The sequence below is a fragment of the Nyctibius grandis genome, chromosome 18, assembly GCF_013368605.1.
Source record: "Nyctibius grandis isolate bNycGra1 chromosome 18, bNycGra1.pri, whole genome shotgun sequence".
NCBI classification, from domain to species: Eukaryota; Metazoa; Chordata; class Aves; order Nyctibiiformes; family Nyctibiidae; genus Nyctibius; species Nyctibius grandis.
The window spans coordinates 1,257,832-1,285,383 of record NC_090675.1 but is presented as its reverse complement, the minus strand read 5'-3'; the positions used below and the strand labels follow the sequence as shown (position 1 = coordinate 1,285,383).

General features: G+C 54.1%; 1 protein-coding gene across 2 annotated transcripts in view; it reads right to left on the bottom strand.

The window, feature by feature from the left end:
• SMG6 (SMG6 nonsense mediated mRNA decay factor) overlaps positions 1-27,552 on the bottom strand; it is a 117,448-nt gene that overhangs the window by 79,655 nt on the left and 10,241 nt on the right. For both annotated transcript variants that reach the window (XM_068415993.1, XM_068415994.1), the window contains exons 9-10: positions 11,928-11,989; positions 7,967-8,112 (exon numbers count right to left, since the gene is read on the bottom strand). In XM_068415993.1, coding sequence (XP_068272094.1) covers positions 7,967-8,112; positions 11,928-11,989 — 208 coding nt within the window. The remainder of the gene's footprint in view (positions 1-7,966; positions 8,113-11,927; positions 11,990-27,552) is intronic.

Sequence of the window (27,552 nt, the reverse complement as noted above, 5' to 3'; positions counted from 1 at the left end):
AGCCCCGCAAGCTCAATCAGGACTTCTACAACTTCACAAAGCACCATAATTAGCCTAATTATACAATGTTCTCTCAGAGAATTAAACAGAAATACAGTAATTGACTTGGTGCTGCTTAGAAGCAGAGGAAATCAAAGGCGCAAGGCACATTAAAGAGTCAGAAACATCTCTTTAAAAGCGAGAGGATTTCCTGTCACGGTGCAAACATCTAAAGCTTCACCAAAGCTGCTGCACCTGGTGCAACCCCACTCCGGCTCCCTGGCACCCCTCTTTCTCCCCCACCAAAGCAGGGGTGAGGCAGAGCCCCGGGCCAGCTGCCTCAGGCACCTCCTTTCTCATTTTACAGCAGGACAGACGGACGCGGTGTGCCAGCGCTCCGTTTCCTGCCTTTCATTTCACACAGCGACGCTGCTGCTTCGTCAAAAATACTGGTTTGGTTTCAGCGTTTGCAGAGCTGGCCCGTGCCTCGGTGGCACCTCCGACCCGACCCCGCCTGTCACCGGCTCTGTCCTGACTCGCTGCTCGGGCTGCTGAAGCTTGGCTGTAAAGCAGACTCCGAGCTTGGTGATTACAAATCATTTCCCCTCTATTTGTTGCCCTGAAATGAGACCTCAGTATCACCCTGCGTTCGGTGGAACAGCTTCAAGGGCAGACGTAAGGATGCGCTCGTGTGACAGGCAGAAGCCCCCACTGAGCTCATCCGACACTGCTCGATGGGGACTTTTGCTGCACGTTGGCTGGAGGGCAGGGCTGGAGAGTCTGACACACGCTCGGTTTCACTGGAAACCTTTCCCTTCCCTGCCACAAAGCTCTGCTCGATCTTTTTGCCTCCGAAGCCAACGTCTAGATTTCAGAAACCTGAACTGCAAGTGGAAATTCCCTGCAGCGCGTTGATTATTGCATCTCCTGCTGGCACTTGTGGCAAGGGGAAAAAAAGTCACATGGCTTTCTGGACACACGTTTCACTGAGGAGTCTTGCATCAGAGGGCAGAAGCCAGCAGCCAGGAAAATAACTCCAATTACGGTAAATAAATCCCCAAATATGTGACAATCTGCCTTTTAAACAGGAAACAGAGGGGAATAAGCAAAGGAAGACTTTGGTCTAAACATTGCTGCCACCAGCCTCAAGAGCCCGAGAGCGAGACTCTGAAGACGCGTCTGGGCCAAAAGTGTTTCACCTGAACTTTGCTGATGTGTCTCAAGCCCGAGACAGTTTCCTTCCCTGACAGGAAAGGCGCCGACAGTTCCCGGCAGCTGTGCCAACCTCCAGCACCCCCAACCGCTCGGAGGAGAAGCTCTGGAGGGTCGGCTGCCACCTCGGGACACCCACGTGTCCCTCAGGAGGCCCAGCACAGGAAGCCGCGCGGCTCCCGAGATGAGCAACGCAGCTATCGGCCCCCGCGCCGCTTCAACCCTCCATCCCGCTCACCCGGCCGAGGTCTGGGCTGTGCATGGACACAGCGAGCGGCAGACATCACTCGATGACGGGTCAAGGATAAAAGCCCTTTGCCCAGGCAGTGACATCCCACCTGCTCGCTCTAGAGCCTCTGGGCCAGCCAGGCGGCACGGGGAAGGATGGACACCGGCACCAGCCAGCCCTCCCCTGGGCTTCCACTTCTGATTACAGCTCCAACCCAAAGCAAATAAGAGCAGCAACGTGAAGGGAGGGGAAGGATGAATTTAATGTCCAGTTCCTCCCAAAGCAAGGCCTTGGGAAGCATTATCTTAACACCCCCTCGCTAAAGACAGCACTACCCAGTCTCACAGGGGAAGGGAGGAGACCTCAGCACAGACACCACAGTCCACGCTCGCTATCCGCTGACCGAAGCCCTGGCACCCCCGAGAAAGCCAGTTCTGAAACCACTCAACTCCATCCTCCTTGCATCAAGTGGGCTGCATGCGCATCACAAAGCCGAGTCCCCCAGGCAGGTGGAGGGACCTCGGGCTCTGCTCTCAGCAGGGCACAGGGCTGCAGATGCTCAGCCTCCCCACGACACGGCCCTGCAACACGACATCTCCATCAGCCTTCCAGCTGTCGTGCCCAAAGCCATCCCTGCCTGCTCGAAGGTGCCAGCTGGACTCTGGCGAAGCACATATTTACCACCCCAAGAGGGGAATGAGGGGAAAAGGACTCAGTTCTGCTCCCCAGACAGGGGAAGCTCAAGTTGCTGCTTCTGCTATCTACAGCCCGAGGTTTATTAAGCTTTGTTTTGTGCCTAATTTTAAAACGCCACCAAACCAAGGCAGCCGCCCACAGCGCTGCTTTATTTTTAAACTAACTCAAACACACCGGACTCCCTTGCGTCTGACCCCCAGAGCACCTTCTGTCTGCTCCAATATGCAAGATGTGGTCAGAGTTTCATGGGAAGCCATTGAGATGTGGCTGCAGCAGAAGAGCGGTATGTGCTTCCATCGAGTCTTCTTCTGACGCTGCAGTTAGCTCTTTCAGCAAAGCTGGGTCCGAGCGCCAGAAACCAAACAAGAACTGTGGAGATGGTCAGAGTTGAGGTTCTCCTGAGAGCAGACACCTCCAGCCTCTTCAACATCTCCAGGGATACTTTAAGGGTTCACGCTTTAGCTTGCAAGCCAGAGCAGCTGCGGTCAGCAAAGCGAAACACGCTCCATCCCGCGCGGTGGCAGGATGGCAGCAGAGCAGCCTGCTGGTTACAAAAGCACAGGCTGATTTCGGGGGGTCCTTTGGGTTCGATGCGTCCTCTCCAGCCAGGCTGGGGTGCTGAACGCACACGCAAAAGGGGAAGTCCTGTACCTGCTTAGACATTGCAGCTGATCTGCACTAACCTATGGATTCTTTGTGGTGTCTATCAAGAAGACTTGGGCAAGATCAACATCTCAGAAGCTGGTGGAGGTCTTCAAGGAGCAAGCAGGACCGTGCACATTAGCAAAAAAATTGAGGACATAGCCTCAAGCTTTGCCAGGGGAGGGTGAGGTTGGACATTAGGAAGCATTTCTTCTCAGAAAGGGTCATTAGCCATTGGAAGGGGCTGCCCAGGGAGGTGGTGGAGTCACCATCTCTGGAGGGGTTTAAGAAAAGACGGGACATGGCACTTAGTGCCCTGGTCTAGTTGCCATGGTGGTGTCAGGGCAACGGTTGGACTCAGTGATCCCAGAGGGCTTTTCCAACCTGATTAATTGATTGATTGAAACCCTTGCAAAGGCTGTAGTTCGCAGACCTCACTGTGTACGAGCTCGCTCTGTGAGACAGGCAGAGCACCTCTACACGCAGTGGCCTGGGCAGTATCGACCTACTCTACCCTGCTCCGAAGACACCGGTGTGGCAGTGCAAAGGGGACAGACGCTGCTCTGAATTTGCTGCAGGGAGTGGGATGAGAATGCTCCCTTTCTGCATGAGCCTTCAAGGTTTCCCAGCCAACCCCATCTCGGACGGAAAACCTGACCACGTTCCAGTCGAGAAGACAGACCCAGGAAGGCTTCAAACCAAAGCTCAGCCTGACCCTGGCACGCTGGCTGCCCTCTTGAACCCTCCTCACGTCCCACGTGTGCTTTGGCAGTGGCACTGCCGCTCCAGCAGCAGGTCTTCCTCCTCATCCATGGGCCTTGGCAGAGCAGATGCCCTCCAGGCTGGTCACCCTGCCCTGCTGTAACATTCCTCTGGTTGAAACACAAGCCACTTTCCCCACTCCTCAGCTAAAGCCACGCACTTGGCCAAAACCTCCCCGTGCCTCTATGCCCTGACTCTGCTCAGCCCCGGGGGATGCAACTTCATTCCCTCCATGTGCTGAGGATGCACATATGGCAGCCCCCTCCCCTCTCCACTTCCACCTAAACCCGACCTCCTAACAACCTCCACACGGCCCAACGCGGCCGGCCCCGAGAGTGCCAGAAGGCATCCAGGTGCTGCAGCCTGATGCTTCACACCCGCAGCCAGGCAAATTTGCTGGGATTTCCGGGAAGTGTCTCTAGGGTGCCCCGAGCTGCTGCACCCCCACTCTGGTACGCGCTTGTTTGGAATGCGGGGCCGTCGGGGACGGGGGGGAGAGGGGAAGTTATTCTGGTGGTGGCCTATGAATAACATCCAGTGATTTATAGGAAGTATAATCCAATAATACAGTAAAATAAAACAGTGTGTCTGAGATGGGTTTGATTCCAGGAATTATAAAACAAATTATTAAAGAGAGAGAGAGAGAAAGGGGAAAAAAAAAAGCCTCAGAGAGGCCAGATCGGAGTAAATTGGGCACAGATGGGCTGGGAGGGGGTTTCTCTCTCTCCCCTCACCGAGATGCCCCTGCCGCAAGCACGGCTTCAATTAGTCTTTTCAGAAACCAGAGTTTTATTTCCCCAAATTACAGAATTAAAAAAAAATTAAAATTCTTGGAGTGTTTGTGGTTGGGATAAAGGGATCCAAGCTTCTCTGTAAGCTAGTTGTGCAGATGGCTACCAAACTGTTAACCGGGCCACCCCACAAAGGTCCCACCCCAGCCGGAGCCCAGGACGGCCCAAAATGTTGGTAGTCACCTACACCCCACGATGGAAAGCTCCATCAACCGCCTGTCTCTGCCAGGTCGAGTGCCCATCTCTCTCTGCTTCCCTCCCCTGGGTGGGCTCTCCTTGCCCCATGGCTTCCAGGTCTACAAGAAGCTTTTTCACACCTTGCATGCTCCTGACAGGGCAGAGGGGCCCTCGCTGGCTGCACCCTCTGTGGGCAACGGGGAGAGCGGCTCACTCGGAGGAACTCGCCGTTTGGTGCCAAACAGCAGGGGAAGCATTTCATGTGGGAATTCTTTGGCTTCCTCTGTCAGAGAAAACAACAGACCCAAACCATCTCCCAGGGTCTTCCCAGTGCCGCCCGGCTGCACGGGCAGCCGAAACCAGCTCTGGTGCGCCCGGTGCTGCCCCTGGGGCACCGCGGGGCTCCTGCCTGCACCGGGCACAGACCGTGGGGCTCCTGCCTGCACTCACCCGAGCTCTGCCTTGGGCACAGGCTGCAGGGTTTGGGTAGCCAGGGGCCGCAGCGGTGACCTGCGTGGGTGAAATGCCACGTGCTGCTCCCAGCTGGCTGGCTCTGAAATCACTTTAAACACTCCACTGCACCCCAAAACGTCAGCCTGTCAGAAGAGCACACGGTGACCTGGCACAGACTGATTTACAGAAGAGTGGCAGGCGGTAGGAGCCAGAGACGTGCGGGTGGAGACAGCAAAAGTGCAATACGGGGGATGCATGCCGAGTCAGGGATGGCCCTGAGGGACCACGGCCGACCCACCCCAGAGCAAAGGAAAATGAGTAAAAATCAAAGAGCAGCAGATAGAAACGGCTACGCGCGAGTGCCCAGCCTCCCGTGCTGCCTTGCTAAAGGAACTGGGACAGACCGAGCACAATCTGCAGCGAAAATGGGGGACGCTGAGCCTGAGATGGGGCAGGAGAGACGTTTGGTGTGAACCTGAGGAAGAGGGAGGAAAGGTCTTTACTAAAGCATTTGATTGTTCAAGTTTCCTTTTTCTCAACATCTGAATCTGTGATTCAAAGTCTGTGTTCATGTGCATAAAATTTTGTAGAAGTTCCCCACGTCGAGACTGTTTGCCGGCGACACCGCCCCACAACTGCTAGCACCGCTGGATCCCAGCACAGGGGATTCATTACACGCCAGACACGGGGCAAAGCAAGCAAGGTTACAAGTTTCTCAGGAGTAGCTGGGGCTCCAGAGACCTGGAAATACACGGCAGGGAGGGAGGGAGCAGCTATTCCCGGAGAGAACTACCCCCGGACAGCAGGGAAGAGGCTCTCAGACAGACCTCCCTCCCCAGCCCCAAACCCCCAGATCTGCTACCGCGAGCTCGCAGCTGAAGGTCAGACAGACCCGTGCGATGGGAAGGCCACAGACACGCTCTGATCCCAGATTTGCAGAGGATTTCAGTAGGAGGAGATCTCTGGAGGCCGTTCGATCCAACTGCAAAGTTAGATCCAGCTCTACAGAGCCGACGCAGCCAAGCTCTGACTCCGGGACGCAGGCAGGGTGGGACTGCTCCCCCCGGAGCAGGGATCGGCCCCCTCGCACCCGCTCCGGCCGCTGCCCATGCTGCTGCGACCCGGGGACGTGACTCATGTGCTGGGAAATGGAAGCCCGCACCTTCCCGACAGCCGCTCCTGCTGCGTGCTCCGGCCAGTCCCCTGCCCACAGCAACCCCCACGCTGGGGAGGGAGCCAACACGCTCACTCTGTGCTGGGCACTCGGTAATAATTCAGCAAACATTCTTGCTCACCTTTCAAACTCCAGGCCCTTTGCCTTTAATTTTTTTTTCCCTTCTGCACCCAGCTCTTCTCAACAGTGTCGGCACCGAGCCCAACCTGGGCCGTGCCAGCACTCAGAGACCACCAGGGCGCTGCACCGACACCAGGATTTGCTTCGCCAACAATATTCTCAGCAATATTTGAGTGTCACCAGAGCAAAGAGCCCTCAGGGAAATCCCCGAAGGGCGCCAGGCATCAGCTGGCAGCCGCAGTGCCAGCCGACCCGCAGGCATCTCCTGCCCAGGACCACCTGCTCTGCGCACAGCCTGCAGCCCCAGCAGCAACGGGATCGCCTTCTCCAGGGATCCAAACGCTGGGAGCAGCTGGCAGCTACCCACACAGGAGGCAGAAAACTCCGAGAATACTTATTTTTCTCACAAGATAAAGAGCTCTTCCTTTCTGTCACACACACATCCACAGCTCGGCTACGGATGGAAGAGCAGAGTCCAGTGGTCTGAGAGCTGGGATCGCTTCCAGCTCTGCCACGGGGGCTTGCCGTACAGCCCAGACAGATCTCCTCCTCTCTTTACCACCCGCTCTGTCTGTGGCACAGACACCGCTATTAATCTACCTACCGGGGGGCAGCACAGAGGCATTTGCTCATAATCGTAAAGCACTTTGCAGCTCAAAGATAAACACACTGTCGCTGGTTGGCATCTAGCAGGGGGGAGGGCAAGGCTGCCTCGCCAGCAGCACTGACAGTTCCCCCGGCGCTTCCCCTGGCGAGGAGGGTGCTGCGAGCCTGGCCGGGCAGCAGGCACGGCACACGGGAGCTGCTGCCCAGCCCTCCGACCGACGCCGGTTCGCTCCATCAGCTGACCTCGGCCACTAACCACCAGCCTGACAAGTGGCCAACCGGCTCACGAGGGAGAAATCTTCCAGCAGCAGCTCTCTGGGGCTCAGCTGATCGCCCGCGTGGTGGCTTCGACTGAAATTGGTCAGCTGGAGGCCTCCAGCTTTGGGATCTAAACCCCAAGCCATCAGCACACAGAACACTGCTTCCTCCCACCCAGGGAGCACAGCCCCAGACCTGGGCACCTGCCGCTGTGCGTGTCGGGGGGCCACAGGGAACAACACGCTCCCTGGAAGCGCCATGGCAAGCTCAGTGGAAGAGACTCTGGTTTGGTGGCATCTCTGTTGGCCAACACATTAAACCCAACAATGGCAGAGACCACGGACAGCTTCTGGGTGGATGGAGGGGAGGAGGATAAGCAATGCTAGCTCTCCAGGTGTCTTAATACAGGGAACAGCTTCCAGCCTGGCCCTCCACAGAGCAGCATCTCCCATCGCATCGCCCAGCTGCCTGCACGGACACAGGCAATGCCACTTTCCCACCAGCCAAGGCCCTCTGAGATCCTCCCAGCCCTTCTGGTGCCAGTGTGGGCACTGAGCATGGGCCAAGCTACGCGCTGGGAAGGCAGAGCCATAAAGCAGTGCCTTCCCTCTGTGCTTGACCACTCAGGCTCCAGGGAGATGCGATGCCTCCTCACTCCTCAGACACATCAGCCAGCTCCACCGAGGCCCAGCCGAGGTCCCTTTGCTGTCCCTCCGCACACCAACACCCCCAGGCATCCAGCCACCGCTCTGCTTCCCCATCAATCTTCAGCTGGTGAGTCCCCCCCAACCCTTCTCCAGGAGCAACTTCAGCCATCCAGAGAGCGGCTGATCCCCAGCCCAGTTCCCCTAAAGCAGCACGTGGTACCTTTGGGCTGGGAGTTGTACACTGCAAACATGTTGATTGTCACAAGCTGGAGCATGCGGGTGCTTCCGATGGGAGGGGGGCTGTGCTGCAGCAGGACCTGGAACTCCCTCAGGACCTCCTCGGCCACCGCAGGGAAAGTCTCCATCCTGCAGACAGAGAGAGAGTCTGTAGAGCGCAGGCTATGCCCCGGGGCGCGGGGCGGTCAGGCGGCACAGCCCACTCAGTGTCACATCTCCTGGGGCAGGGGGATCCCCTGGGGCGCTGCCTCCCATCCAGGAGCCGTGGGGGATGAAGGTGCAGGCTGCGAAGGAGGCAGCTGAAGCCTTCCTTAGAGAGGGTAGCGAGGGATCGCTCTGTGACCGACAGGCAGCATTCCTTTGGCAGGAAAACACGGCCTTTATGAGTCATTTCTGACCAACCATTTTTTTCTACTGACTTCTACCAATCTGGGAGGGGTGCCAAGAGGCCAGCAGCTCACTTGGACCAGGAGCAGCCCATGGGACTCCCGAGAAACCCAGGCTGCAGCAAACGGCACACACTGGTGCCACATTGCGGATGTGGCGATTCCAAGGCGTTGAACGTTGGCCAGAGCACGCTTCCTCCAGGAGAACGGTGCCTGTCCCTGAGCTCCTCGCTGCAGGATCAGACCCCGTGGCACGGAGCCACGTCCCCCCCCAGGCTACACACTATGATTGAGTCCCTAAGCTTCATCACTTCGAGCCCCACAGCACAGGGACCCGCAGACTAACGACCGGCCTCGTCTCGCTGCTGGAGACGTCAAAGCTGCAGCCGGTCCCTGCAGCGCCCGGAGCTGCTGTGGCTCGTCAGGACGCAGCAGCCAGCGGCTGGGGACGGGGTGCGCTTTCAACGCCGCTCACGAGCGCCCACGGAAACCTGACACGTTCATCCTATTCTTCATCTGGCATCACTAAGGAACGAGCTGAGGTTACTTATCAGAGCTGTTGGATCCTGAGCACCCTCCCAACCGAACCGGGGTCAAAAACGGAACGGATTGCAAAGAGCAGTGCAGTCGATTCACAAAAATGACTGAGAGATGATTGCCCACCACAGCCCTCCCAAAGCGGGTCCTCACCTGATAGCCCGTGAAGACAACTTTATAACCAAGAAGCTGCCAAAAACCTTGCAAACTACTGAGGGAGTGAAAAAAAGGTCCTCCTGTCCCATTGCCTCTTCTGCTGAGCCTGCTGTGTTAGTTCTTGCTCCGACACTAGAAAAAGCCACCGCTAGACCCAGCGAGGATGAATACCTGTCTCACAGCAAGTGTCTGCTCCAGTTACCGGTGACATTGTACCAGTGTGCCCATACGGGAGCGAGGGAGCCAAAACCCGCGGCGGGTGAGGCATCTGGAGCCAGGGCAGGCAACCTCAGGGGCCTCCAGAGCAATTTCCTCTATCTTCCCCCGAGAGATTCAGATCTTGTGATACCAGCACGCTACAGCCTGGATTAGCAAGCCACTTCTGGTAACCCACACGGGCAATTCTGCCGGGCTTCCCCACCAGACTTTCAGGACAGTAATAGGCTCTATTTTTAAAGACAGAAATGGCTTTCTTCTTAACCATATTTCACGGATGCCTTTCAACAACCAGCTCCGCCGAGCAGCAGGGGTACCCTCTCCCCGGGCAGTGTTTGCTGGAGCAGTCCAAAGTCTCCGTTACCTTCCCACAAACATGGGCTGGAACAAACAGGCCCCTTGTACTTTGTAGCGGTGCAGAAGGGAGCAGCTCTGCTGTACAAAAGCACCGACCCCCCTGGATCTGGGGCACAGACAGGGAATTAGAGCAAACCGATTGCTTCTAAAGACTTCCGAATTTTGAGGAGTCTCAGACCACATCCAGCATATCCAGCAACATCCTCCTAGGGCAGACGGGACACCGGGGATGAAGGAGCCCTTTGCAGGATGGGTTGTAAGTGAGGAGATAAAGATTATTGCCCCGGAATAACAAGAAGGAGCGAGGGCTTCCTCAGCCCCGCCAGCTGTGCTTTGATACCGCAGCACATCTGGAACCCCCCTGAGCTCAGAACCAGCAGGTCAGGAGCAGAGCGGAAGCTTTTAATAAATCGCTTACCTGTGGGTTTAGGAGCAAAAGAGCCCAGTTAGGGCAACACCATCTTTTCAGTATTTTACAGCTAAATCACTAAAGACCCTGCCCAAAGAGGCTCAACTATTCCTCGCCTTTTACCTATTTTAAGCACAGAAGCTGTTTAGCAGGGCTGGACGATTTTCTCTTCCTGTGTCATGGTATTACTTTCTAGTTCCTTTCTAAGCACTTCAGGGGATATTCTACCATTAAACATACTTGGGTTTTCTAAATGACTGTCCTGGGAAGCAACCGCCTCAAACGCTGCATCTTAATTTCACAAAAGGCTCAGGAGCCAAATGTGCAAGCAATCTCTGCAACATCCCCATTAATCCCCTGCTGGCACGTGTTCAGCTGGAGCTCGGCCGCCAGCATGGCCCCACCGAGCCGAGGACCAGCAGCTCCCTGGATGCTCTGCCCTCCAGAACAGACACGCTGCAGTCACCAAACTTTCATGGGCTCTCACCTCTTTCCTCCTCTTTTTCTGCAGGCAGGAGGACATCCCGTTCTGCCTCCTCACTGCAGGCCAGCCTGATGCCCACAAGCAGATAATCAGTGCCTTGTGACTCAGGGAGAGATCGACAGCACTGGCAGCAAGCAGATTGCTCTCCCCCTCGCCCTCGGACACTCGGATCTCCAACAAATTGGCCAGCACAGTTCCCACTTCCCACTGCTTTATGAAGGGTCCAAAGTCGAGCACGTGCCGCTCTTGACTAGACAGCCCAGAGAGCGCATTGGACGGAGCAAGCGCTGAGGCTCCAGGCTGCGTGGCAGGGTCGGTGCTGTGTCCTCTCCTGCTGTGCTTCCCCGCTCCAGGAGGGCAAGGGGCCAGGCCCAGACAGCAGCAGGGAACTGTACATCTGAGCCAAAAACCCAACAGCAGGGACAAGGTGCCACTTTGCAGCCATACTACCTTTCCCTAAGTGGCCTAGAAAAGGTCTCTCAACCCTGTAACTTGTAGCCATTAGTTCCACAAGAGACTGAAGGAGCCAACAGAGCTCATGAGACTACATCTGCTTACGAGGCACTGGCAGGCTCAAGCAGCGGCCAAGAGACCAGCTGAACCCACGCGAGGTCTCTACGACAGCCGCCCCCTCACCTGACAGCAAGGGCCAGTGCGGACCCGCAGCGGGGACAGCTCCATGGGAGGGCCATCAGCTGCACGGCTGGGTCAGAAGGATAGCCCCAGGCTGGGACCTCCGCCCAGGCCTGGATCAGGCTTGCTTTGCTTCAAGGGTAGCTGCTCAATTACTTGAAACCAGTTTCTGACAGACGTTGCCAAGGGCACTTTGGATAAACCCATTCCCACAGCCAGGGCAGCTCTCTGCTACGAGGCTTTCACCAAGATGGCAGCAAGGAGGTGAAGGGCAAGGCTTGTCTTGACGCTCTCCGCATGGCAGCTTTCAGCCACCGCAGGGTTCTGCCTTGATGGCTTTGTGCTCCTCGCAGGCAGCAGCCACCGACGGCCCCCTAGAGCCACTCTCTGCTGGCTAAGAGTGGGGGGAATGGGAGAGAGGGGGGCAAACCCAGAAATTAAGGGGAATGGAGCATGGTTAGGTGATGGGACAGAGAGAAAACAGCCTCTGGTCCCTCCCACGTGTGTATCAGCCATCTGAGCTCAGCCTCTGCCAGAGGGTCCTGGTGCACGGGCAGGACTGAGCCCTGAGGTGGGGGAAGAAAAAGCCCAACCACTGACTGGTGTGGCTGGGAGGGCGGGTAGGGAGAACAAGAACCAGGAGGCTCGGCCTGTAAGGATTCACACCCTGTGCCCTCAGCTCCAAACACAGCTCAGTTGCTAACAATATTAAATTCCAAAAAGACTTGTAATGTAGGAAAATAAAATAAACATCCTGCACACTTACCCAATCCTGGTAAACAGCTTCCCATGGGCATGGAGAAAACTGAGGATGAACCTTTTGTTCAGCTGCATGGGAAAAAAAAAAAAAAAAAAAAAGGGAAAAAAAAAGAGAAAACAATTAAACTCTCTCCGATTTCCTGTGAATTCAGCCCGTCCCCAGTGAGAGCAGAACCTGGCCGGGATGCCGGGGGTGGCACTGGGGATGGGAACCAAAGGGACGTGCCCGAGCGCTTACGGACCGCGCGGGCGGGCGCCAAGCAGCTGGGCGCGGCGGCGGCGGTGGAGGCGCAGCGCCCTCTGCCGGCCCCCGCGGCCCCCGCAGCCCCCGCCGCCTCCGCGAGGCCGGAGCCCAGCGCAGCCCGAGGGCCGCAGCCTTCGCCACGGGCTTTTGCCATCTCTGGGGGGAAAAAACAAACCAAAACCAACGAGCGGATGCAACTCGGGTGCTCTGTGCTGGGGGGGGCTGAGCAGCCGCTGGGCACCGCGGAGAGGGAGCGGGATGGCCTCACTGATGCTCTTCTGCAAAGATGTCACCAGGGCGAGTTGAGCAGCAAAGCGAGGAGCAGCTTTGAGAAGCAAGGGGGCATTGGGGTGATCACAGAATCGGTTTGGTTGCAAAGGACCTTTAAGATCATCGAGTCCAACCGTTAACCCAGCACTGCCAAGGCCACCCCTAACCCATGGCCCTCAGCACCACAGCTACATGGCTTTTAAATCCCCCCAGGGATGGGGACTCCACCACTGCCCTGGGCAGCCTGTGCCAGCGCCTGATAACCCTTTTGGTGAAGAAATTGTCCCTGATCTCCAATCCAAACCTCCCCTGGCACAACTTGAGGCCGTTTCCTCTCATCCTATCACTTGTTATCTGGGAGAAGAGACCGACCCCCACCTCGCTACACCCTCCTTTCAGGTAGTTGTAGAGAGGGATAAGGTCTCCCCTCAGCCTCCTGATGCTGCACCCCACAGTTAAGTCCAGCCTAAGCAATGACAGGGAGCCGGTGCTCAGGTGTACCAGCAAAGCCCCCAAAAGCCCATTCCAGCAGTGCTGGTATTGAACTACCAGAGCAACACGGAGTGCAGGGGACACGCGGGGAGCTGGCTGGAGCACATGGCACGGTGGCAGCTTCCTGCCCCGCTTAGGTCCACCACCACCAAAACCTGACTTGAACAATTACTCCTGCTCTAAGCCACCTCAGCAGAGCTCTGGCCTTTCCCAGTCCTTACCCAAACGGCTCTGAATGAGGCCATGGGTGGATAAGTAGTCTCTTTGCCTGGCCCCCAAGGTGGCTGTGTCACACCAGGAGCGGACTGGCCTCGCTCTTACCTGCACCCAGCAAGAGGCTTCCCTCTCGCGCCCGCGCGCCTGCACAGCCTCAGCGCGGTGAGAAAAGCCAGGCTCCGAGCCCCGCGCGGGGAGACGCTGACCAGGAGCGACCCAGAGCCCCGCCGCTCTGCTCCCATTCGCGCATCTCAAACCCCTCTGTGAAGGTCAGTGACGCCACTTCCATTTACGGGGGGAAATCAGACGAGGTCACCAGGCAGGGCTGTGGCAATGCCCGGCCAGGCACACGCGAGAGGCTGCGAACAGCCCCCAGCCGGTGCCTGCAGGCAGCCCGGAGCTCCTCAGCAGGCCTGGCTGCAGGGGATGGCATCAGGGGCAGTCCTAGCGCTGGCACTACCTCCCACCCTTGTGCTGCACCCCTCGGCTCACGCCATGCCTTATGCCAGCCGCTCCGCGAGGTGCGATCGCTCGGTTCGCTGTAATTAACCCGGGCTGCGTTCCCGGAGGACCCATGCAGGAGAGTGATGCCCTGCTGCAGAGTCGCTCCTGGGCCATGTGCGAGTTTAAACATAAAACCTGTCTCATAAAACAAGCCAGACCAATTAAACTGGCCCCCGCAGCAAGGGGTTCTTGCTTACTCACTATTTTACTGCTGCCCTAAAGAGCCCTTTCCACTGGAACTCCACTTTATTTGCCACCATTTTATTAACTCTGCAGATGAAACCCAGAAGAGACTGGGGAATAGTGGGACAGCACAGCAAAGCCCTTATTCACTCTGCCAGGGAAGTCTGGGTACAGCTGCTTCTCCACCATCCTCCACAGGACACCAAGGCAGCTCAGAGCTTGAAACCATTCACCGAACACGTCTGAGCCCCAGCTCAGGCGCAAGAGCCTCGGTGGGGCAGCGGGCAGTGCTCAGCCCCACGGCGAGCCCACGCGCTGCTGCCTGCGAGGGCTGGAGGGGGCCTGTACTCTGTGGAAAAGAGCAGGAGCTCGTGGCCTGACCCATCTCTACTGGAAAGCCTGTCACAACGCTGATCGGCCGGCTGCACGTGGGGGAAAGGAGAAATTGGGACAGAAGCCCCAGGAGCTTCCCCTTGCAATCCCCACACCACTTTACTGGCAGCGGGGGAGTACCAAAACTCCCCACCTTGAGTGGAAAGTGACGCCCGCGCCCAGCGGGGACGTGCCCACAGCGTTCCCACAGAGACGCCGGGCTCTGGGAGGGCTCGCCAGGACCTCGGCTTCGCCCCCATCTTCTCAGAGCTCAGCCTTTTCACTCGCAATCCCAAGGAGTAACCAGTCACATTCCACAGGAACCAGTGCTGAACTGGGACATAGATATGTGCATACACATATAATTTTTTTTGAAAGGAAGCAGGATAGCTGCCTCTAGGAAAGAAGCGTGTTTCATACCTCTTGCCAACTTAAGCAAGGAGCCCAGCAAGCCCAGGCAGAGACCTGTGTGCCCCAGCACTGTGGCATCTCAAGCAGGCACCTCTCAGGCTTCTTTTATCACTTTTTCTCTCACAGCCTCAAGGTTTTGATGAGCTCATCACTTAACTTTGGACCTTTCATCTCCGAGTTCACGCTGAGGCCACGGGGCTGCTTTGACTGGGCTTTTCTCTGAATGACTCTTTCTCTAGTGACTCACCTGTCCCTCAGTCTCCGGGAGCCCTCCCTGCTCCTCCCACCAAACGCCGCTTCTCACGGCAAGAGAGAAACAGTGACTTCCACCAAACGGCCCGGCTTTGGGGCAGGCAGGAGGAAGTCCCTTCACCTCCTGTTCTGCATTCACATGGCAGAGAAGAACACATCCCCAAAGCCCTGCTAGCGCGCTCGCTACCCTGACGGTGCTAGCATGAGACCTGCAACGACTCCTTGCCCTTCATCTCACTCACTGTGCAAGTCCAAGGGCGACCATCTCCAAAGGCTGCCTGAAAATGGTCCTTGTGCTGATGTCAGGATGCCAGGGCTCCCTGAGCCCTTTGTGGGCAAGCTTGGCTCCTTGGGACAAGGAACCACATCTGGCTGGTCCCAGCTAGTGGCTCGAGAAGAGCCCACCAAGTAAAGCTTATACAACAACGAAACTATGTCAAAAGATGGATTTGGGCCCTTCCAGTCGAACAGCGGGCATCACAGATATGGAAGTTATGAGCATATAGTGAAGGCATTAGTTATAAAAACAAACCAGCTGTCAAGAAGAAGAAGGGGTCCCTGCACACAGTAGTGCCTGAAGCTGAAAACAGCTGTTTCGGCTGTCATGAGTCAGCATGTGCAGACAGACTAAATCCACCTGGGAAGAGGCAACCTCACCAGAGGAAGCAGCCCACTGCTGCTCGGGGAGCATTCACACACCGCGCCGCCAACCAAACTGGATTTGTTACCATGGAAGAAATCAACAGTGACTAACAACTTCTCGTGGAGCGGCTAAGTGCAGAGATAGCAACGGTCCTGGAACAGCCAGCTCCAATCACCGAGAGGCCACGAGGAGAACGTCCTGACAACACACAGAACAGAGGCGGTCAGACAGCTTCAGCAAAGGTTTGTCATGTCTTGAGCCAGCAAAGAAGAAAGCAAGACCCAACCTCAGGAGACTGTGCACTGACCAAAAAGGGTTGAAAACGTGTCTCCCACCCCAGCACAGAAACACAGGGAACGTCACCGGGGTGTGCAGGAAAAGGAGTGCCACGATTTGGGCCGGGAAGCAGAGCTGCCGTGCTCGAACCCAGCGCGGACCCGTTTGGCTCACAGGGACGAGCGGACAGAGCTTTGGCACCTGAGCATCAGTCCCAGCTGTGAAGGAGGCACCAAATAAGGGAAGGATTCTGGAGCGGTGACTCCTGGGGAAAGAGCATTTCAAGTTAAAAATTGTTACTTCAGGTTTGGAAGTAAATTTCAGGATCTGGTCTTTATCAAGCGAGGCAAACTTTCTTCAACATCAGCAAAGCATCTGTGGAGCAGAAAGCGGTGTCAGAGTCAAAATAGGCTGCAAAAGACAAGTCCATTAATCAAGAGACCAGATGCGAAACTGCCTGTAACAAACGCGCTGTTCTCCACCGGAGTGGAAGGGACTGGAGCACAGCGGGACGTTCTCCTGAGTCTAGGGGTCTCCTCAGAGACAAGGGGTTGGGATGCAGACCACAGAGCCACACAGCTCCACTCCAAAACACGTACCACACTCATCCCAAATATTTTCAAGGTTTCTTGGGCAGCCAGGCTTACCCAGGCAGAGCCTCCTTGCTGAGAACTGTGTGCAATAACATGCAGAATCACAGAACCAACCAGGTTGGAAGAGCCCTCTGGGATCATCGAGTCCAACCATTGCCCTGACACCACCCTGTCAACTAGACCAGGGCACTAAATGCCACGTCCAGTCTTTGCTTAAACACATCCAGAGATGGTGACTCCACCACCTCCCTGGGCAGCCCCTTCCAGTGTCTAATAACCCTTTCTGAAAAGTAATTCTTCCTAATGTCCAACCTGAACCTCCCCCGGCAAAGCTTGAGGCTGTGTCCTCTTGTCCTATCGCTAGTTGCCCGGGAGCCACCCAAGCCATGCCACACAAACCATCCAGCCACCCAAACCACGCCATACACTCACTCCCAGCTCAAGGGCCAGATACACCATGGTAACTATTAAGATTATCCCTCTCTTCCACAGGCAGCTCCTTCAGAGCTTTACACCGCCCAGTCCAACAGCAGCAGTGAGCCTGCTGCCTCCCCTGGAGATGGCCTTAAGGTGTGAGCCTGAGCCTTTACCCCACACCACCCCAACGGCACAGGGCACAGCTCTGGCTGGTGTTTTCCCCGGCAGTATGTCACTGAAATAGCACCGAGCACTGACTCAGAGCTTCCCAAAAAGCCCAAGATGCTGCAGTGGGCTCCACTGGCAAGGCACCAGGAGGAGGTTTTTACTGGTACAGGTACAATCGCAACAAAGCGCCGGTGGAAAGTGTTTTGTGCAAATCGCTGCCTACATAAAGGAGACAAGACAATGGGGCTATTAAGATTGTCTGGCATTTTTGTAGTATTTACATGGTACCCACAGAGCTGTGGGCAAATTCCAGCTGGGCTAATTACCATAATCATTCCTCTTCATATACCACCTGCAACCACAAATGGATACGGAGCTCACCTTGGCTGCGGCTTGCCACGCGTCCTAGCGCAGGTTGCTCTTCAGCAGTTCCAGCGCCCTGCCCTGAACCGCATTAATTTCTACAGCATCAGAAGCAATTCCAGCGAGAATCCTGATACTTAACATCAGACACTGCACAAATGTAAAATCCAATTTGCTGCGACATGGAAAAAGAGGGAAGTCGGCCTCTTCTCCCGGGCAACCAGCAACAGGACAAGAGGACACAGCCTCAAGCTTTGCCAGGGGAGGTTCAGGTTGGACATTAGGAAGCATTTCTTCTCAGCAAGGGTCATTAGCCATTGGAAGGGGCTGCCCAGGGAGGTGGTGGAGTCACCATCTCTGGAGGGGTTTAAGAAAAGCCTGGACATGGCACTTAGTGCCCTGGTCTAGTTGACAGGGTGGTGTCAGGACAACTGTTGGACTCGATGGATCCCAGAGGTCTCTTCCAACCTGGTTGATTCTGTGATTCTGTGTGATTCTGGAACCCTAATGTACTGTGGCCTCGAGGCATACAAATTTCATTTACAGGTAGAGAACTTGAGACACTCCTGCAGCTCCCCGACAGCTCCAGCTGCAGGACACATCTCATGACTATAAGAGTTACAAGTCAGCAACCCAGCAAGAGAAAAAGAGACATTTAGGAAGCCCTTCAGCAAAACCAACGTGCTTTTGATTTTTCCCTTCATCACTGGAGGGAGCAGGTGAGATGAGAAACATAAGCAAGAAAATTGTGCACTTTAGTGACGTAAAAATCAAGCAGTGGTGACTTCAGTGGCTCCGAAACAAATATTTGGTCTATAAATAAATTTAACATTATTTAATACTGAATTCACTGGTAGAACTTTCAATTTAAGGAAAACAGATTGAATAGAATGTTTATATATATGTTATTTCCTTTTCAACCAAACTTGTATCTAGGTTTGGCTTCTATGAATTAGTAATATGCAACGTTCTTGAGCCATTAAATAGATTAAAAACTGATTAAGCAACTTCTTAGAAAGCAGCGGTCTTCAGGGACCCTCACCCAACTGGATGGGAAGAGGTTGGTAGAGACTCACTAGCAATGTTTTTAATCAACAAACTAAAAGCAAATTGTGCTGTGAAACCGCCCGTGACACAAAGGCAGACGGAGCAGTACGTAACGATGGCTACAGCTCACACAAGGTTATTATAATCGCTTCCAAAGCTGGGGTTTTCCAGCACCAAAGTGCCCTGGATTTTTAAAAGGATGCTGAAAAATTGGAAAGGGTCCAAAAACCAGCCATAAAAGTGATTCAAAAGGCTAGAAATTATGTCCTGCAGTGAAAAACTTAAACAGCTCAATCTGTTTAGTGTATCAAAAAGGACTGGGAGGCGACTCGATTGCAGGGGGCGAAGTGCCTCCGTGGTACTCAAGGGCTCTTCACGCTCGCAGAATAGCAAAGCACGAGAACAAACTGGAAACATTCACTCTGGAAATAAGGTACAAGTGTTTCAGAACCAGTGCAATGATCACCGGAATGAACTCCCCAGGAAAAGGGTGGATTCTCAAGACTGGATGTCTTTCTGGAAGTTTTGCTTTAGCCAAACAACTTATTTGGCTTCATACAGGAGTAGCAGGGTGAAATTTAAGGACCTGTGATGTAGAGGAGATCAGACTAGATGATCTAATGGTCCCTGCTGGCCATAAACGCGATGAATCTGTGCAAACATGCCAGAGAGTCCTCAGCTGAGATATCAAGTTAACTTTCAACACAAAACTTTTCACAACTTGGCTCTGGTGCTGCAGGTCGTTTAGGATACAAGCTCAGCTCTTCAAGGCTGTATCTGGTTAAGCACTGACAGCGAGATGACCCCGGCAGAGCCGTTCTGTGTCCAGCAGGTACCAGGGAGGCCACGTGCTGTGCACTGAAGCAGCCCCAAGCAGCAAAAAGCAGCTTACACTCAAACACATGCTGTTTGCCAGGAGTAAACAGCATCCCCTTCCTGCGACAGAAAACTGACACCGAGAAACATGTGATGAGTTTGGTCATAAGAATCTCCCTGCTAATGTAGCTCAGGGTGTTGTCAGCCGCCTTCACTGCTTCAGAGTAGATTATTCGTGTGGTTAAAGCACAAAGAAGGGAGATAATATGAGAAATTAAGAAAAGTGAAGACTGATGAGATCTAACCCTGAAAGGCTTAGGATGGAGTTAGGCCAGCAGAGAAGACATTTGGACAACAGACAGAGCCTTCCAGAAGGATGACAGCATTATCGCACGCAATCCTCATCTCCCGCTCTCCCGGCCACGCTCATGGGAGGGATAACGGGAGCCGCTCACAGCCAGCCTGTGCCCGAGGCTCCTACAGGTGTCCCCTCAGCTGCATTCCCGGAGTCCTTCTGGAGCCTTCACTTCTACCTGGGCAGTGTAACACAGGGCATGAAGGCATCTCCCTCTCCGCTTTGAATCACGTAGCAATGAAGTCTGCCAGGGAGGAAGAATAGAGCCAAGGACAGAGGAAATGACACAGATTCCAGCAGGTTCCACTCCCTGATCCTCCGGAAGGAAGTTTCTTTCCTAATACCCACCTCCACAGTGGATACTAAGCCCGTCTGGAAATGGCTCATTCAATACTGGAGAGAAATAAACATTCCCCATGGCAGAATTAAGAGGTTTGGCTGTGGAATATCAGGTGCCCATCCCAAAAAGCGTACAACAGACAGCAGAAAAAGTTGGCCTGGGCCAACTTCAGACAAAGATCAAGGTTAGACTAACAAAAAAAAAAAGCTCAAGAGAAATCACTGTCTACAGCCTTCACCCTGCTCTGGGAAATTTCCCAACCCGGCTATTAGGCATTTTACTTCCTTTCCCCATACTGCCAGTTCTGGCTGTATTCTTGTCTGAAGCACAAACTCTCCCTCCCAACATCACCCTGCAGCGCCTGGATCATCAAATCCACTGCCACGAGAAAGGACTAATGTGCGGCAGCAGGAGGGGCTTTGGTTACACACAAATCCCCGGCTGATCAGCACCAGCAGGAAAGGAAATGAGGAAAGAGTGACTGACAGGGAAAGGCGGTTTCTGGATGATTGTACTTGGGTTTAGAGTATGAGAAGCTTGTTGGAACTTGAAATCTCACCCCCCCTGACCACAACCTCTCTGAGCACTGGGATATAGCAGAGCCCCTCACACAGGCACAAGTCATTGATGTCCTTGTAGCGCTCCCACCTCTGATCCACCACGGTACTTCTACACACATTAGCACCAGATGCCTGTTACCAGAAAGAAAACATGTCGGTGTCTCTCCCGTTCAAGTAACATTAGCCCCTGCCTTGTTCTTCGCTGTTAAATAAAACCACCAACATGGTCGAAAAAGAAAAGGAAAAAAAAAAAAAAGAGCAACACCAACTTCTGGAAACTCTTACCGACAGCTTAGCCTTCACTTTCTGGGTAGTGACAAAAGGTCAAGTTGAGCTGGAAAGCAACATGTGGGTTCTACACGACATGCGTGCACAGGCTGAACGGGTAACCAGGCTCTGCGAGCTCTGCCGGGCTCCGGGAGCTTTAGTGGAGCAGCACTGAGCATCCACTGAACATCACGAGCCCGGACAAGGTGCAACAGCATTTCTGGTCAGATTGCTAATGCAGGAACTGCAGCTCAGAGGGTTTCTACCAGCGTTTTAAAGTAAAAAGCAAGAGCTTATTTAAAAAATTAACTGCAGGGAGGGTGGGCAAAAAAAAGGCAGTGCTAAGCTGCATGGCGGAATGTCACGTCTCAAACCCAGCGAGGCTTAGGAGTGTGGTTTTAGTGTTTAACCAGTTTCAACTGCAGCCTGGCACTCTTTTACTTCCTCCGCAGAGAAGTCTTCTCACTGCTAGGGGAAAGAAACCAACCTTACCACGCGAAACAAAACGGCTAGAGTAAAAATAAAGCCCCAAGGTGGTTTGGTGACCGAGGTCATATTAGGAGGTGGAGGGGTTGCAGGCTGGGGGAAAGCACTCAGAAATACTCACGCTGCCAACCAAGAAAGAGATTACAGAAAAGGAGGTAGGGCAGAGAATTAACGCCAGTCCCAGCAGTAAAGAGGCTGAGAAGCCTCTTTCGCACGCCACCAGCTCCCCCGTGCTCAAAACAGTTTGTAAACCGTTTCCTAAACACAAAGGAAAAAAACCCCAGACCTAGTCCTGACCTCCACGAATGAGTAACCAAACGCAACAGCTTCCTGCAGGCTTGCGGGGGTGAGGAAAGGAGCCTGTCTGGGAGGGACAGAGGGAACTCCAGGTTTCTCCCTCGCAGGTCCCACTTCGGGCACAAAAATGAAGGATGCAACATCTCTTGCTGCTTTTTCACCTGGGTGGTGGGTAAAGGAGAGAAATAAGGAGGGGCAGCCTTCAGCTGGTGCTCTGCATTCCTTCTCTGCTCGTTTTTGTGCCTCCAGGGAGGCTCAGCAGAGGCTCGCAGCATTGCAAGGGTGTGGATCAAATACAGCAACAAGCAGCAGGCTGGAGGGGAAGCACTGCCTTCCCTTGACAGCAAGGGCAGCCCATAATGCAACAGACCACAGATGGGATCACGCACGTCAAATACCAGAGAGCACCTAGTCGTAGCAGAGAAGCTTCCTGACTTAACACAAGCCACCTTCCTGACCCAAGGCCTTGCTGTAAGACCGTGTATATGTCCTGCTACCTGCTCGTGCACTGAGAAAAACCAAGAGGACACTCCCTCGTGTGTCCCCTCCCTTTGGGGCCACACCTATGCCACTGCTGGGGAGCAGCTCAGATGTTTAACATGTGAGAAATGGCTTCAGCAGAAGAGCCCGCTGGGCATCTCCAGTAGTGGTGCCCAGTCTCTTCACTCACTGCACAGGCATATAGTGTTGGGTTAAAAAATCCCTGAAAGCACCCAAGAGTCAGCAGAGGCTTTCGGGGCATCGTGTGCAGCCTGCGGGGTCACCCTTTCGGGGAGCCATGGCCCCGCAGCGGGGGAAGGCAGGGCTGCCCGCACTGCCCATCTAAACCAGAGGCACAGCCCCAGCTGCCTGGACTCATTTCCCAGAGCAGAGGCTCCTAAAAAAGGACCATTCCAATCACTTTGCCCACCTGACACCATGGAGGCAGCAGATGAGGAAGCCCTGTACTTCAGCCAGCAGGGATTATTTGTAAGAGCCTGCACGGAAGAGAAAAGATCAATCTTTCACTGTCCTGAGAAAACCACCCAGCCACACTGGCAGTGCAGAGAAATGCTCCCACCAGCCTGGCAGCAGACTTAGGGGCAGACACTCCAGACACGATGAGTTCTCCAAGCAGCCTCTTACCCATGCATCTATATGGAAGAACACCCATCACTACAGAAATAGATCATTTCCATTTTTGCCTGTCCCTTATTTCTAGTCATGTGTAACACAAAAGAGTTACAAGGTCAGGAAGGAGCTGAGAGCGAAGGGAGCCGCTCCCAGTACACAGGGATGCCTCTGGGGTGTGTTTGCACGAGCAAAGTTGGGCCACGCTCACAGACACCCACCCCACACCACAACAGCCTTTTAACAGACCAGACGCTCCTAGGGACCACAGGTAGTGGTCCAGACATCAAGGCAACCCCAACTCTGAACACAGGTCACTGCCACTCCCGTGTGTGACTGGTCCAAGCAAAGGACAGGCTGACCGAGCAAAATGGCCAAGAAACCCCCACCCAAAACTCCTACCAGACTAACAGGAGGTTTTATCCCACTGCTGCCTAGAAGCACACCTCTGCAGATGCAGAGCCCAAGAGACAGCTCCCTCAGAGGAAAAACTGCACTGACTGAAACCAGGCAGGAGAAGGAGCCAGCCCAGTCACCCAAGCGGCTGCTGCCCAAGAGGAACAAGGGCGCAGAGCAGAAACAACAAACACCACCAAGGAAAAACGGACGTGAAACACACAGGAGCTGACTGGAACAGTGACCCTTTGCACTAAGGGCACATGGCCTCTGTTGAGGCAGCAACTTGGGCGGCCCTGAGGGCTCCCCAGCTCTCCTGGATGCACAGGCGTTCCCAAAAGTGCCTTCTCCAGCCTTGTACCGCGACTGGGCTGCAGAATTTTAAGTGGACGCAGCATCATGGTGCACAGGGGAGGCAGGCAAAGTCAAATAAAACTAAGCAGGCAAGAACTGTGAAAGACAAGGTGAGAATCCTTAGAGATGTCTCAGAAAGAAACAAATCAGAGCAAGTTGTGAAGACAGTCCCAACCAGGCATTGCTGGGTAAGTTCCCAGTTAGCTGAATCCTGACCTAGAGGGAAAAGAGCAGGACAGCGCTCACAACCTCCGCTGCTTTGAGTGCCCTCATCCAGCTGCAGAGGACCTTTTCCCTGTGTGCTTGGCGCTCATCTGATTTTCTAGGACTTGGGAGATGGAAGGAGACGAAGGGGTCCAAGAGAGATCAGTACTACTCATCTGAAAGAAAATATAAACAAGCACCTAAAGAAGCACACTGCTTCCAGCTCTGCCATCACCGCTCTGTCCCCTGGTACTCGCACCCATTACCACCACAGAGTGACACCCAAACATATAATAAGCTTCCAAAGAAAAGCACAGAAGGCAATAAAGAAGAAACACAGAAGTAAGAAACCCTCTATATTCAGCCTAGGGAGAGAACTTCATCCTCTTATTTTTGGTAGACCTCCTGGTGGTATTTATTGCTCGCTTGTGGAAACCTCCCCCCTTGTCCACACTCCCTGCTGCTGAGAAGAAAGCCTGTGTAAAGGAACAGAGGATAAAACCTGCTCTGAACTTCACAGCTAATGATTCCAGCCCAATTTCTCTGCTATTGCAAAAGGGTTGTTGCTCCACAGGCACCCAGCACCAGGCAAACACCACACCTCTGTCCCTAATCAGCAAGTGGAGGGGAAACGGGAAGGTTCCTGCTGCCGACGCACAGGGCTGAGACAGCAGATCTTGTCTCTGGCCTTAGCTTTCCCAAGAGCTTTTTGGGTGGCCCTACCAAACTTCTGATGGCTCTGCTAGACTGACCTCGCACAAAGAGGCTAGGGGACTTAATTATTTAATGATGCTAAAGTATTCAGACATCTGGAGAGAAGTATTATTCAATTACTGTTGTGCCAAGGGAAAACCTCTCTTCCCTCATGGTAGCTGCAGCTACAGAGTAATCTCTCTTAGTGCCTGGCCGCTGCGTGATAACACAGGGAAGTGTCTACTGCAGAGCACAGGCAGCAGGCAACAGCTACTGTGGGAACCTTAACTCAGCATTTCCTGACAGGGGTGATTAAAATCTCAAACTCAGTGTAATATTAACACTTTCTCAAGAGACTGACAGCACGTTTGCCCTGTTTACTTTACCAGTTCACAGCCTGCGCAGTAAGCTGCATACGGTACTATCAGATTTAAGATCAATACAGACCCATGGCAAATGAAACCAGTGGCAGAGAAGAACTGGCAGAGACTCAGCTCTTCAGTTCACTTTACCCTCTCCAGCTGTTTTTTAAAAAAGCAACACAACTGCTCATCGGTTCAGCCTCTTTTTTTGCATTTCTTATTGAAATCCCACAAAAAGGACCCGATACTTCAGGTAAGCAGGGCATCAGGTCAGCCTAGACTCTCCTGCCATTGCACACCTAGAAACATGCAACATAGGAGGGACCACAGAGAACAGCCTTTCACAGAATGAAACCCCAAAAGGCTGGGGGCACAACGGACAAAACCCTAAGCCCCAGACAGCCAGCCTGCAACCCAAACACTTCTTCAGCTCGCTTTGAAACCACCCCATGCCCTCCGTGCCAGCAGTGCCAAATCCAGTCACTGAGGAAGGGGCCAAACAGAGATGCACGGCCCTCGCTGTGGGCCGGTGGTATGTTCTTCGTTTTGCACCTTCCTAGAAAACATGATGTAGGAAACTGTGAAAGAAGCAGCTGTGCCAAGCCTCTACCTAAACACACAGTGCCATGGCAAATTGCCAGCGCTGCACGCCACCTCTTCTTGTCCCAGCAACAGCTGCAGCGTGAGCTGGCCTTCTGCAGACCTGCCATCACACCTTACAACTCCGTTCAGCTGGCTCCTAACCCCGAAATAAAGTAATGATGTTTGTGTTTTTGTATAGGGCTGCAGAAAGGAAAAATAAAGTCAGCACCGAGAAGAGACACGCAAGCATGTGCTGAGCAGACTCTCTGCTCGCTGACAGGGACAGTGTGCACATCAGCAGGTCCTGGGAGAGTAATCACTCAGCATCTCCCTGCCAAGTGTGCCACGTCACAGGACTGGCACCTAACTGTCTGTGCAATGAAGAAAGTGACCTCTGAGGATGGAAAACATCCCAAAGCAAGTTCTTGTCACCTGTGAAACAGCCAGCACCTCCACAGTAAGAACACCGGTCACCTTTGGCTCGGGCTGGGTTTGAAGCAACAGCCTCCACTTGAAGGGTAGCAGGAGCCTCTCTCCCACGCCCCTGCCCTGTACACGTCCAGAGCTGTTAGGGTCTACACTTGCAGTGTTATATCTGCTTCAGAAAGCTGAACGCTCTCCTGTTCTACCTCGCAAAATTCCATTCTCTGGCCCAGAAACAGACTGATGCCCGAGGAGCTACCTGCGGAGCACAGCTGTCAGTACAAACAAAAGAACACGGCCTACCTCAGGCTTTTCAAAGGCTAAAGCTGGCAAGGAAGGGATTGAGGAGGTGATGACACAGTTTAGACTCATTTCCCCAAAATGCCACGTCAGCACTGGCACACATCCCCTGGGAGAAGAGCTGTTCCCTTCCACCCGGCTGGGGGACGCGGGGCAGAGGGGCTGCCAGGCTGAGGGCTGCTGCCTGCCCCTGGCGCAGGCAGGGCCCTTCCGAGGCCAAACAGTGCCACACCGTGGCAACACACGGGCTGCTCCGCTCCCTTCCAGAGCAGGAGCTGCAAACCACCCAGAGATGCAGCGAGGAAGAGGGGAAGAGGCTACAGCTTCAAGGAGCAAGGAGTCCAGCGCTTCCCGACGAGCTGCTGTCTTTATCCAGCCCACAGCTCCACAGCACGGGAGCTCTGGCAGTGACACGGATTTAAGGTTTCCTTTTCACCCGGTTATTTTCAATCCAGATCAGTTCAGTGCCATGGCCACGGCACAGCCCCACAAAGCAGCTGTGCCAACACAAGTGGGGTGCTGCACCGCAGCAGGCACAGGCAGCCTGAGTACAAATACCTTGGCTGCCAAAAGCAGCAGTGCCCAAACCTCTGCCCCCAGCTCCCCCTGCCCTTCTGCCATTGTGTTTCTGATTGTGCAGCCTCTCCACAATCAGAAAGCTCGTGCTTTCATCGAGCCAACATTTCAAACAGATGAAGAAATCAAGCCTAATGGTAGTAACCAGACACATGATCTGCACAGGCATTGCCAGCAACCTGCACTTCAGAGAGCACAGCCGCCCAGTGAACGGACCAAGGGCAAGCAAACAGCGCTGCACTATGAACAAGACATCACTGCCCCCCACTTTGCTACCAGTTACACTATGTCACATGGGAGACCTGCAAAAGAGAAACACCTAGTGCCTCAAACACACTCACAGCATCTTATGTCAAAGCATCTTCATCAACGATTTACGGAGAGGCTAAAGCTCGGCACGTTCCTTTCCATGATGCTGAGGAAGCAAAGGTCTCCAGAAGAGAAGATGAGGAGAAGGAAAACAACCAAGGGCAGTAACATCTTAAAAATGCTGCAATGTGCCAGAGCTTATCTTTCAAAGCTCCAAGACTTCACCCCAGTTCCACCCAGCTGAAGTCACAAACTACTTATAAAAATGCAATGGTATCTGAGAAGCTCTGGGCCCCGCAGTATGCGGAGAAGGTCTTCCCAGTTCTGCTAAACTCACATCCTTAACAGCCATTTTAGGACAGGCAGCCCAGAGCTCCCTGGCAAGTTCTCTTGCAGGCCGCATGTGCCAAAGCAGCGCAAGGATTCCTAGAAGATGAGCTCCCAACCACCACTGCCTTCGCCTGCATTCCTGTGCCTGACAAACAAGAGTCCACTCGGGCTCCTCTCACAAGGTACTTGCTGTACCACAAGCTCCAACGGACTGATGAGACACCGTTACTCAATTACTCTTTGTTCATCCTTGCAGAAGAAAGGAAGGCAATAAGCTCACCTCTCAGCAGAGCCAGTAATACAAATGTCACACCTACACTGGAAATTAAAACCACGGTTTTCCCATTCCCAGTGCAAACCTTCGATCATCTGGCACTGGGACAAGTGACCCACTTCCAGAACAAGGCTCAGAGCATACAGG